Source organism: Corvus kubaryi, unplaced genomic scaffold (genome assembly GCF_017639235.1).
Source record: "Corvus kubaryi isolate FWS band 111438036 unplaced genomic scaffold, C.kubaryi_AGA036_p1.0 65279, whole genome shotgun sequence".
NCBI lineage: Eukaryota > Metazoa > Chordata > Aves > Passeriformes > Corvidae > Corvus > Corvus kubaryi.
The window spans coordinates 124361-137601 of NW_024581886.1; the positions used below are offsets into that span (position 1 = coordinate 124361).

Sequence of the window (13241 nt, forward strand, 5' to 3'; positions counted from 1 at the left end):
CTGAAGGGCTCCAGGAGACCTGGAGAGGGACTTTGGACAAGGACCTAGAGGGACAGGACACAGGGAATGGCTTCCCATTGGCAGAGTGCAGGGTTAGATGGGATATTGGGAAGGAATTCTTCCCTGTGAGGGTGGTTGGGCCCTGGCACAGGGTGCCCAGAGAAGCTGTGGTTGCCCCTGGATCCCTGGCAGTGTCCAAGGCCAGGTTGGACGGGGCTTGGAGCAGCCTGGCATAGTGGGAGGTGTCCCTGCCCATGGCAGGGGTGGAACTGGAGGAGATTTAAGGTCCCTTCCAACCCAAACCATCCTGGGATTCTGTGATGCCCTGACTGGGAGTGTGGATGGAGGTGGGTTCGGGATGCTGGAATCTCCCCTCTGCCCCTGTGGTGATTGTCCTCCACCTTTCCCTTGGGAGCAGCCTTGCCCTGCAGGGAGGGCTGAGCAGGACTGGATTCCGTGCTCCAGGCCAGCCGTGGGAGGGTGTTGGGAAATGGCTTTTCAAGATAGAGCTCTGTCTTTGTTTTGTTTTGCAGGAAATTGTGCTGAGTATGTAATAACTTTTCAGGAATTCTCTTTTTATTTGCCCAAATACCACCTACTTCCTCGAGTTAAATGGACGCTTTGGGGAGGTGAATCTGGGAATTCATTTCCCTGGAAAAGTTTTACCTGTTCAAGTGGGGAGGGGTTGAGTCCCACATTCACTGACTCTGTTCCCTTGGAGGGCAGGGTGTTTTTGCTGCTCTTATCAGTGTTTTCAAGGAATGAAGCAGTGCTCAAAACCCAAAATAACTTGTTTTTTTCTAATCTGTCAGGACGTCCTTCTTTGTCCTCAGTGTTCTGCCACTTGCAGCCACCCCAGCCCAGCTGCACAGGAAAATATCAATGTTCTGAGCCAGGTGAAACTGCCCAAAAACCTCTTTAGATGGTTTTGTTTCTGTCACTACTTCTATTTTCTCTGACCATGTGGCCATTGCTACTAAGACACAAAATTGGCTGTTTTTGGAGTTATCATTAACAGTTTAAAACCAATTGTATCCTGATACTCCAAATACTAAATTCTTCCTCTGAAAAATGAAGTCACAGCACTAAGCAGGCAGAAACTGTGTGGAGTTGTCCATGTAAATTAAACCCTCCCTGTGTCATTAGGCAGGAGATGAAGGGTTCTAAAAACCACGGGAATGTTGGGGTTCTGCTCTACAATTTGTCCTAAGGAGAGAATTAAATTCAGCCAAGGCAGGGGACGAGCAGAGAAACTCCGAACCTTTATTTGAAGTTGCAGAGGATGAGCACAGAAACTCTGAACGTTTATTTAAAGTTGCAGGTGCCTTTGGGCCCTGTTTCAGAACACGTTTTTCTGCAGCTGCTTATTTGGGGTAGTTGAATTTCAATGCAGATGGAGTTGCCTTTTGGTAAAGGGGTTTCCCCTTTATTTTAAGTACTAATTTCTGGGTTTTTTGAGATTCAGAGATTCAGGGAATTCATATGCATATATAAAATAAAGAATTTTCATTTTGCCTGTGTGTTGTGAATTCCTGTTACGGCTCTTAAGGCTTAGATCCAGCCTCAGAAAATGGGAGAGGTGTAGAGGAAGAAACCTTTGCCTGAATTTTACTGTTCCAGGCAGGGATTTTTAAGTGGAATAGCTAAAATTTGTGTCCTTGGCAGAGGCAATTCCAAACCTGACAAAAAGGAGATTATGTTATTCAGGAAACAAATAGCATGCTAAGGCAGTTCAGTATATTTATTAAGTGTATTTAGGCCAAACTTAGTACAAATTTGATCTTTGAGGTCCTGTCCAGCCCTTGCACCTTGCAGTGATGTTTGGCTTCTTAAAATTGTTACTGGAGCTGCCCTGGAAAACAATTTCCTTGTGAAAGGAGCTGGGTTTGAGGAAGTCTTGAGGAGTTTGCTGTGCTGCATTTTGTGTCTGTGTGATTGATTGTTATCTCTGATTTTGAGATGCTTTTGCAAAGAAGGAATGGGGGTTTTATCAGTGGATTCCACGAGCTCCTTTGCCTTGACTTGATAACACAGGAAAAATCTGTAATCTCAGCTTTCTTACTGATTTTTCTGTACAAAGTGAGTTAAAACCAGAAGAAATGATATTAATTCTATTTCTCCTATTGTTTCTAATTTGCTGGAAATTGAGACCTACGGGTACAGAATTAAGCTGTTTTCCTCTTTTTTTCTTCCCCAAACACTGCCCTTTCCGTGCTGCTTGTGGAGAACTGAACAAGGATTTGACATTTTTAAACAGCCTGACTTGGTTCATGCACAGATTTAGGGGGGTGTTTCGTGGTTTGCTTTTTATTTTTAAGGAATTGGCCTCTCCTAACCACATTTTGCCTTCTGGTTTATGGGAGGTAATGGGAAAGGAGAAGGAAGTGTCAGCATTTCCTGTATCCTGTTATCTTGTGCTTTTTATGGATGCTGGATTAACTATACACTGAAAATTCCCTACCATTTGGAGCTTGTAGCTTGACTTGCTCTAATGACTATAATTAATTTGTGTCATGTGTATTTTGACTTGCTCTAATTACAGATTATTCTTGGAAGCCCACGACTCTGCAGCACTTTTCCATTCACATTTCTCCATGGTGCTCAGTCAAAGATTTGGGGACAGAGTGGGGTTTTATGTTGTCTTCAGCTTTGTTTTCACCATGACAGATTCTGTATTGGAGAAATTGCATGGTTTGGGGGTTTTTTTTGGTCATCACTAAAATGTAAATGTGCTATGTGCATTAGTTAGCCTAAAGCTTGGGGTCTGGAGTGGAAGCAGTTTAGGAATTTGAAGTGCAAATTTAGGAATAAACTGCTGTATAAATGTAAATTCCTCTACTGTGTAATTGCTGTGCTGAGGTACCAATTCCAGCACTCGTGGCATGGCAAGCTGAATATTCCTGATGATTTAAGGGGAGAATTTGGGGAGAAGGATATTTATTGCTTCCATGAAAGGAGTTAGAAGTGCAAAACAGGATAATATTGGACTGTTTGGGTGCACTGGGAATATTCTGAGTTGGCAGGGCCCCACAAGCCGAGTTTGTCAAACAAACAGGGAATGATTTAAGGAAGGAAGAGCCGGATCTGACCCTATCCCTGTGTTTTCTTGGAGCAGGTGGTTGAGGTGAGCAGGTGTCCATGAACAATCCCAAGAAATGATGGCTGACCAGCCGCCCCCCCTGGAGGCTACACCTCTGCTGAATGAAGTGCCACTTCTACCTCACATGGTCAACGGAGACAGCATCCAGCAGGCAAGTGAGCCCTGAACTGGGAGCACTGGGAGCAACTGGGATCGTGGCTCCACAAAAACCAGGCAGCTCTGCTACTGATCTGCAAAACTGGGAATGGATGTGGTTCTGAGCACTGATGTCAGGAGTTAAACAGAAGTGCAAATGGAGAGAGGAAAAAATCATTCAGCTCCAAGCCAGGGGACAGGTGTGAAAGGAGGGCTTTAAAATGGAGCTGCACACTCCAAAAATCAAAGGAAAAATTAGGGGGTTAATAAAGGTTTGGAAACTCCTGTGAAATAATGAATAAAGATTAGCAAGGGATTGCAGAGGAAATCTATTACAGGAAAATGAAAGGAAAGACCTTGGCTTCCTGGTTTTAAGTGTCATCATTAATAATTACGGTGCAGTGGTGAAACCTGAGTGTATTTAGTTGAAACTTCAGAGCTTTGTTTAGAGCTTTGTTGAACACAACCCTTCAGAAGTCCCTGGTAGTATTAGACATGCAGGTAAAAGTGGCAGCAGAACAATTTTGAAGCCCAAGTATGTGTAAATGGTCAGTAAATGTGAATTTAGTGTTTGGCAGTAAGAGCTGAGTGTTTTGTACTACAAATACTGGGAGCTCTTCCCATCCTTTGAGGTCTGATAGGCCATAAATGCAAAAGTTTAAATGAGATCTCCTTCAATTTGTCATTGTTGCAGATAAGAAGGATAAATCTGTGTTGTTTTGGTTGTGTGCTTGGAAAAATGGGCTTTATTGAAGAAAAAGTCCTTTTCCCTTTGTGCCTCAGACTCTGGAGATGGAAGTACAATGAGGGTGTCTGGAAATGAGCAAAGTCTCTAAGATGTTTCTGAAGTTCTAGTATTAGAAGGTGAAATTTCAGCCCTGCCCAGCTGGGAGGTGACTCAGGTGGTTCAGGTTTCATGAGGAAAAGAGATCAAGTAGATTTAATTGGCCCCTGTCCCCAGAGCTGTGTGTGTGGGACATGGAGGTGACAGTCACTGGCATTTTTAGAACCTAGAGGAGACTTTGCAGTCAGGTGAGATTAAAGAAAATGGAAACAAAAGTGTTGTGTCGTGGAGATGCATTTGAAGAACAGATTTGAAGTTTAAAAGAATCTTTTAAAGAGAGTCTTAACTTAGAATCTTTATTAGTGCAGAGGATTTTTAATTATTTCACTGCCAGTGCTGTGAAAGACGGGGCTAATCCTTAATTATTGTACAGTGATTTGTTTTGAGAAGTCAGACTTGTGTGTTTGGCCAATTCCAGTTAATCCATTAGTTTCATTTCACTTTAAGCTAAAGTTGGAAGTTTTCTGGAAGGGTTTCTGGTTCCAAAAATGTGTATGGATAAGGGATAAAACCAGAGCAGTGGCTGATGCTTGGGAACAGCTTTGGCTGTGCTGGTGCCACCAGCCCTGGAGTGGTGCTCGGGACATCTGGAGGCGTTGGCAGCTCCTGGGCTCAGCACTCCCCGTGTCTCACTTGGCTCAGATCCACTCCTTAGCAACACTGGAGCTTCCTGGAAATTTTTCCTTGTTGGAAGGTGGCTGGGGCTGCATTTGCTTCATTAATTACAGTGAGTCACTGCTCTAAGATGTTGCCTGTGCATTCCTGGAATTCCAGGCTCCCAACTGCTGCAGCCCTGTGATTGCAGCACTCAATTGGGATCCTTCCCTCAGTTCTCCTGAGCTGATTCTGAGAACTGGAGTTAATTGAAACATTTTCTGAAGATGTGACACCCTCAGAGGCTCTGAATCTCTTAAAGGATCCCTTTCTTGCCTCTGAATTTTGCCCTCAAAGATGAGCCTTTTCCTGGGGTCAGTCTCTGCCTGTGGAATCCTGGGTCCCCAGCAAATCTTTTTCCTGTTCTTTGTGCTCTGGCAGATCCCCAGCCCATTATTATCAGTTTTCTTCAAACAATTAACACCGCTTCTCTCTTTACCCCAAGAAATTCATTAGCATTAAAGTCATACATTTACTTGTATTCTGAAGTGACAAATCTGCATAAATTTCATTATTAATGCGAATTATGCCACTTTTAAAGGCATTCTCTGCCATCTCTCCTTCTCCTGGAGCCATCATAAAAATTACTGAGTGCTTAAATGGCCTTATCAGGGGTTTTGGTGGCTTACTTATATCCAGAAACAACTCATCCACCCAAAGAAAATCTCCCCTGTACAAGGAGCATCGATTCTCCCCTACAAGGGAGGTTATGAAAAATAAAATCAAAGATTAATACACCAATATGCAGAAGCTGCAAAAAACCCCAGTGTTAAATAGAATTTACCAGTTTATCCTTGGAGTCTGCAGTGCTGAGAGCAGTGAAACTGTGGTGTCTGGGGAGCTCCATCACTGAAAATGTGGCAACACAGAACAGATTCATTTGTTAATGTCATGTGTAGCTCATTTTGCCAGGAATTAAATGATTTCTTTAGGTCCCGTCTACCTGCTACAACTGTCACTGCATGAATGACATATACTTTGTAAAAATTGAATGAAAGAAAATTATACTGATTTTCACAGCTACTTGAACAAATACATTTTATTTCCATTTTTACAGCAGTGCCAGCTGTCACCAGGGTGGAATTTTAATTGTGTGCTTGCAGTTCTTACCTAGTCAAACCCTCCTTTTATTAAAGGATTAGCTGCGTAATATCATAGATGTTACAATAAAAGTGCAGCTGCCAAAATTCCCCTGAAGCTGGGGCAGGGTGAGGGGATGGTTTGGGATCCCAGCACTGCCAGAGGAGTGAGCCTGGCACAGCTCCACTTGGATTTGTGTGCACAAAGACATGGCCGTGTCCAAAGGGACCTGCAGGATGTCACTGGGGGTTGGATTCCTCACACAGTTACGCAGGGAAAACACACACCTGGGCTTACAGGAGCTGCAGGGCAGGGGTGGTGGGAAGAGCCTGGAATGCACTGTGAATCTCAGGTCATTTATTGCCTCAGTAAAAGCAGAAAAAGCAGTGGGAAACTTGAAATTAGAAGCTTATTTCATGTGTATCAGGTGACGCACTTCTGGTAGTAACCAGAGAAAAAATACAAGGATTTTATGTCAAAAGTACGAAGAAATCTCATTCTACCCATCAGTGTCTCATCTTCCTTTTTTACTCCAAGGTTGCCAAAGCTCTGTTGTTGTTTGTCTCTGAAGAGAAGGGGTTTCCCCCACAGAGAATTCCTGAAATTTAAAAAGCCCCCAACCCCTCATTTTTGTTTTATTTCCTCCAGGTGATTCTTGTCCAGGTAAACCCAGGTGAAACATTTACAATTACAACTGAAGATGGACACATTCAGTGCATTCAAGGTAAAGAGAAGCTGAAGTCCTGAATCCAGATATTTTGGTTCTAGAGTTGTTCCATTGGTTTTTTTCTGTGATGTCAGATACGTTTTCTGCACTGGAATACATCAGATTTTTCAGTTTGTGTCCAAGCACAAATGAGGCAGCACTGGGAAGCTGCCAGGATTCCCTGTATCCTGCAGATTTTCATTTCCAAAAGCTGGGTTTGCAGTGATCCTTGAATAAGTGTCTTCCCAGGCTCTTCACACATGATTTATATGGCATTTAATCCACAGTAATCTAAACAAATTTCACGGGCATTGGGGCCTCCCTGTGCTGTAAGGTGGGGGAATCATTGCTCCACTCCGTGCCTACAAATTCCTTTTTACCTTCTCAGTAAGTGACAGAAAATCTGAGTCAGGGCAAAATATCTCCTGTAAGTCAAGTTGAATTTATCAGTATTTCCATTTTTGGAGTATTTGTCACCATTTTACATGACATTATATAAAATATGTCCATTTTGCTTTCATCAAATCCCCTACAGGAATACTTCCCTTGAGCTTAACATGAAAAATAATGTATTTAAAATATTTTTTTTTAAGTTCCTAGATCAGCTTTACTCCAATACGTGCATTTGCCTGCATTACTACAGATTTTTAGCTGTCACAAATTATTTATACTGATTTTTGTGCAATTAAAAAGACACTGTCGACCAAAGTGTGGTGGTTGGGCTAAAGCCAATAATCGAGCAGAGAATAGGATGCAGTTCCTGATGTTTCAGGCTCCAGGGTGAGCTCCCACCTTTGGAAAAAGGTGTCTCCAGGTGGGAAAAGCCGTGGTTGTTAAAAAGTGGCCCCTTGTCCTCCCCAGGTCCAGCACATGTCCCTATGATGTCACCAAACGGTTCCATGCCGCCGATTTTTGTGCCTCCCGGTTACGTATCTCAGGTACATTTATTTATCCTTCTCTTGCAGTGTGTTTTTTGGGGGTAATTTTATAATGTTTTTGTTACTTGTTGATGGTTGTCGCTGTGAAAAAAAGCTGTTTTTTCCACTGAACTCACCAGCTATTTCTCTTTATTTTTGTGGGCTCTGTCACCTCTGTTACTGTGTAATGTTTGATCCGGTTTCCAGGATTTTTTTAATCCTACTCCCAGCAGCAAAAGACACTTTTAGTAACAAGGACAGCTCTGAATTGACTGACTGAGCTCCATGAACAGGATCCACGTTTATTTTTCATCAGTCCTGTTTGCAGGGTGAAGCTGGGTCATGTGAACAGTCCCAACTGGCTGCAGGTTTTCTATTTTAATATAAAAATCCGTCAGAGTTTTCAGTGCCCCTTTCTTTACCAGCCCTGATCTCCTGAAAATCCAGCAAAGCAGCACTGCTGGAGCAGAGTGCAGAGTGTGGTAGTGATGCAAACACTGATTCCGGTGACGTGCCTGGGAAATGAGCAGGGCTCTGGGCTCTCCCAGCTTTGCTTTTCCACTCCCATGGATTTTCCACTCCTGGGTGTTGTTCAGCCACAGCAGGTCAGATCTGTGTGTTGTTACCAGAGATACTCCCAGTTCCCAGTGTGATTTATTTCTAAATTAATGCGCTTTTAAGGGAAATAATTAAAACCAAATGTGGAAACAGGACTCATGTTGTAGTGACGTTGAAAATCAGGAGTGTTCTGAGTAGGTTTGAAACTTGCAACTGTGAGTTCTTGGGTTCTCCAGGCAGTTTCTTTTTGCACACAGCTGCATTTCAGGCTTCTGCTGTTCTCAGCTCTGCAGACCTTGAGGAAAGATTCCCCCAGACAATGTCTGATCCTGTGAAATAGAGCCCTGAGTGCAAACACTGAGCAAAGCCCTGGCAGCGCTGAGCTGCTCAGCCTGAAAACCACATTTATTTGTTCTGTGTTTGCTGTCACCTGAAACCTGCAGGGTTGGGTTGTTTTCCCTTGGTTGTTGTGACAGGGATTGAGAAGTTGCAAAGAAGCTTTAAATCAGAGCTTGAGTTACTTGGACTGTTCTTGTCAGATGAGGGGATAACTTTGTGTTCCCAGTCTCTGGAGGAGCCCAGGGGTAGTTCTCTTGGATTCTGCCAAAGTGGAGTGAAATGTGGGAGTGAACAGGTTGTGGACTCCCATCCCTGGAAGTGTTCCAGGACAGGTTGGATGGGGCTTGGAGCAACCTGGTGTGTAGAAGGTGTCCCTGCCTATGGCAGGGGGTGGGATGGGACGAGATGAAATTTGAGGTCTTTTCCCACCCAAACCATCCTGGGACTCTGTGATTGTTCAGCACTTTGGGGTGTGAGGCTCAGCTTCTCACAGCTGACTGCCTCAAACTCCACTTTATCCCAGCAGAACATGCCTGGTTTCCATGGAATCCAGTCTGGTGTGCAAACCCCTGCTGTCAGGTGCTGGGTGTGACCTGGAGCAGGGAAATTCCTTGTTAAATGTACAGTGTTTTATGGGATTCTCTCTGGACTCACAGCTGATTTCTCCCGCTTCCTGGCAGGTGGTGGAAGAAAATGGAGTTCGGAGAGTGGTGGTGGTGCCCCACTCAGGGGAATTCCATCCTTCCATGCATCCTCCCCCTCCTCCCCACGTGCCCCATTATATGCACCACCCCCACGCCCTGCTCCCACCCCCCCCCCACCCCGTGTTCCCCGCGGTGCCCGGCGCAGGAGAGCTCCCACCCCAGTTCATCCACCAGCACCCGCCACCACACGTGTTCCAGGAGCAAGGTGAGAGCCCGGGAATGCCCCAAATGCCAGGAAGCAGCCGGGAGGGACAGCTGGGGCTTGGCCCTGCCTCCTCCACGCATTCCCAGGGGTTGTGTTATTAACGTAGAGCACCCCTGTGGATCAGGTACTCACCATGTGCTAAGAGTGGTTGTGTAAAGCTTAAATCCTTTGTTTTCAAGGAATTACGCAAAAGCAGTACCTGATAAATGTTGTCTTTTCCATGCATCCCTACTTTTGCCACTGTACATCCCACAGGAGTGGCTCCTACCTTTCCCTAAAACTCTGCTCTCTTTTTTTTTGTCATAGCCTTGGCATGAAGTTTATTGGAAATGCGTTTAATTTGATACATGAATGCTTTTTTGTTTTTTTTAGTCCCACTATGGCTGAAAAGTGAACAAAAATAACCCCAAAAATGTCGTTACCCATAGTGGAGAGTGAAGTGCAAACCCACTCCATTTAAAAACTGAACAAAGCAATAAATCAGTGAAGGACTGGGGTTATGCTGAATTAAACCAAGCTCTAATCCTTATTTTATAACCAAGAGTTAGAACACAAGTTAGACTTAGGAAGACCATTCATTGTCTCTCAAGCTTAAATTGGTAATTAATTATTTTGACTCACTTCAGGGTAAAACAGCGCCCAGGCTGTGTTTGAAGAATTCAGTTTGGGTCCTAAGTTTGCTTAATTTTTTGCAAATGTGTCTGTAGCAGGGAGGAAAGGCAGCTGTAAAGCAGGATCTGGAGCAGTTGACAGGAGAAAGGCCCAAAAAATTCAGTTTAAAAAGACCCCAAACTCTAAAATCCCTGCCCTTACAGATGACAAAGCACAGGGAAGTTGCAGGGGCTCTGATTTTAGTGATTTTTCTAGCTTGTAGATTCAGATGTCAAATGAATAATACAGAATAATGAAGTAATTTCTCCCTTTGTGCAGAACCTCGTTCCCATGGAAGGACAAACTTCATCCAGAGGGATGAGAGGAGTCTCAAAATGCAGGAACACCTCAAGAAGAGACTAAAGGACAGACAAGCCAGTGGTCACACCAACAATAAACTGAACAGCCCTCCCTCCTCACCACATAAAGTCCTTAATTCTTCCAATGCCACAATTCCCAATGGGAATGGAAAGGCGCAGCAAGGGGCAGTTGGAGCACTAAAGCAGAAGCAGATAGGAAAAACAAAGGGCAGTCCAGAGGCAGAGATGGGAGGTAGGTGGCATGGACAGGGGAAATCTCAATTATTTTCTTATTTTCTATAAATCCATTGCAAAACAGGTTCTGAAAAAGCTGGATTTAGAAATTTCTTTGGCTGCTCAGGATTAGAGGAAGCCTGAAATCTGTTATGGTTAGATTTTTTTTTTCTCCAGAAATCATTGTAATATCGAGTTCTTTCATTTGATATTTATCAAATAAGGTCTTCAGGAAGATTTAATTTTAAACCTTTTTACTTCCCTGCCATTTCTGACCCAGGACTTATCAAAATTCCCAGCGAGGATGACCTGTAGGTACTTCCAGAACTTCTGGTGTCGCTGTTTGTGGTACTTTTTGCTTAACTGGGAATTACTTAAACCTTCAAGAAATAGGAAAATTTGAGCAGTTGTAGAGGCTGCAGTTTAATTAATTCTAATTCCAGCTTTTTAATACCTCATGGTTACTAAAAACCTCGTGCAGTGTCATTGTCTTTGCTTTGGTTTGAGACAGTGTCAGGCTTCTTCCAAACTGGGAATGTTTTGCCATAGAAATTCCAGGAAAATACATAAGACGGAGATAAGATCATATTGTCGTTTTTTTAACACCTTTCATTTTTGGAGGAATGTTTCTGTGTTGTCAAAGAAAACCTATTTCTGCCCATTAGGAAAAGATCCCCTTTGTGCAGGATGTACTAAAAGGGTTTTTGTAACACTGTTGCTTTTGGATAGTTGGTGTTTCTGCCCCTCACGCAGCCAAAACAAACAGGGGAAATTAACTTTGCACAATAAGAGCCATTGTTCAAGTCCTAATGAGGCCAACTCCATCTCGTGGTGGCCTTTTGGTAACAGCCTGGGTTGCTCTCAGGCTTTGGGATAATCTGGTTTGTGTTTGAATTGCAGAATCTGACACAGAATCCAAGAAATGTGATACTCACTTGAGCATTGGCAAGCCAGTCGTAAGTATTATCCCTAAAATCCCATTATTTCCTGGGCCTGTGCTTCCTATAAAATAACTTGTGTTTTATCAATCCCTTTTTCTTGGTTCTTAATGGTTTATTTTTTTAATAGAGAAGATGAATACAGTTTAGTTGTCAGAGTTTATGGAAATTCACTGTTCCTCAGTTTGCCAGGCTGTAATCCCAGAATATTCCACTGTTGCAGTTTTCCAGAGTATGTGAGGGCTTTATGTTGCAAGCCAGGGGCCTGCTAAACTCTTGGAAGTTTGTCCACTCTTGGAACCATCCTTTACTCAGCAGAGAGGATTTAGGAATATTGAGGATAAAATTTACACAAATAGATCCTCTTTTTATGTTATTTTGAGAAACTGGAGCAGTATTTGAGTATTTAGGGACTTACTTAGGAAGGTGGAGTCTGATGAGGGTAATTTAAATGTCTGTGTTTGATCTTGAGCATGTGTAATAAGCTCTTCTCTGCATTATCCACACAGCAAACGGGTTGTGTTCCTTTACACCAGCTTTTGAGGGGTTTTTTTGGTCCTTTAGTACTTTTTCCTTGCTGCTTCTGACATCTGTACTTAAAGCTACCACAGGGCTGTGTTCCCTTGGGCAGAGAAAATTTGGAGTGTGGGAATTAAGCAGCAAAAAAAGTCAGACAAGATTTTGAGTCTTGAAAACAGAACACTTTGCTGTCCTTTGGATCAGTGGTTGAATATTGTGTGAGGGAGCTGTCAGAAAATGAGGTGTCTGTGCCTGAATCTGATCTGGGGTCCTGCCCAAGACTCCCCAGCTGAACATTTGCTCCAAATGAGTGATGGAAACGTTGATACAGGAATTTTCTCTTCCTGCCCCAGTGTGGTGTTGGTTTGGTGTTGGAAGGGAAAGCCTTTAGTAATGAAAAGAGGAAATCATTGCAATCCAAAGAATGCCTCTATATTCCCACTCCAAAGGTAAAGAATTCCTCCAGTGAGGAGCTTCGTAGGCCAATTAGCGACGCCATGTTATTGACTAATTAACCTTTTCTTGCAGAAAGCAAACTTACTTGCATTATTTATGCTTTTAATAGGTTTCTGATATACAAGCAAGATCAGCCGTTCTGTCCTGGAATCTCCCAGTTAGTTCACAGAATGGAGAGAGCCATAGTCATAGTCCAGCAGCATTTACATTTGAAGTAGCAATATCCAACAGTGGTAAAAATGGAAAATTTAAATCTGTCTATGTGTAAGTTTAGTTTCTTCCTTTAAGCACAATGTTTAAACCATTAACCAATCAGCAATCTCTCTATCAGGAGCTGTTTGTTGACTTGCAGACCTTCCTACTTCACATGAAATAAATTTTAAGTAATGTCACTAAAGAGTTACGTGGACAGTGGGAAACTTAAATGTGCACTACGTGGTTTTGCTTTTCAATGAGCTTTGAGCCCTGAGGTTTGAGGAAGAGCTGTAACTCTGCTTTCTATTTGTTTTTGCCTTTTCACAGTGGGGAGGAATTAACAATTACACTTCCTGATCTCAGACCAGCCACTGATTATCATGCCAGGTATGCTGCTGGGGAGGAAATAATGCTTTGGGGGATATGGGAATGACAGGGTTATTGTGGCTTCATGGAAAAGGTGTGACACAAACAGTTAAAGAATTCTCTGAAAACACACCATGCTGTGGACACTGGGTTTGCTATCTAAATTCCCATTTATCTTCTAATTTCATTAAAATACCACCTCATTTTCTTCCCTGCCACCTTCTCTGTCTTCTCAGATTTCTCAGTTACAAACATTTTTCTAGAACAACACTCTGTAGATTGTCGTAGGCTGAAGTCAGTGGTAAATGAAATAATTTAGCCTTGAATTTGGGTCTGAAAGC

At 43.1% G+C, this 13241-nt stretch overlaps 1 protein-coding gene across 3 annotated transcripts in view; it reads left to right on the forward strand.

Moving 5' to 3' along the window:
- Positions 1-13241, forward strand: part of LOC121673198 (fibronectin type-III domain-containing protein 3a-like) — a 38978-nt gene that overhangs the window by 12872 nt on the left and 12865 nt on the right. For all 3 annotated transcript variants that reach the window (XM_042046301.1, XM_042046302.1, XM_042046300.1), the window contains 8 exons: positions 3116-3251; positions 6462-6537; positions 7381-7457; positions 9014-9242; positions 10173-10445; positions 11327-11382; positions 12449-12603; positions 12862-12921. In XM_042046301.1, coding sequence (XP_041902235.1) covers positions 3156-3251; positions 6462-6537; positions 7381-7457; positions 9014-9242; positions 10173-10445; positions 11327-11382; positions 12449-12603; positions 12862-12921 — 1022 coding nt within the window. In that variant the 5' untranslated portion in view covers positions 3116-3155. The remainder of the gene's footprint in view (positions 1-3115; positions 3252-6461; positions 6538-7380; positions 7458-9013; positions 9243-10172; positions 10446-11326; positions 11383-12448; positions 12604-12861; positions 12922-13241) is intronic.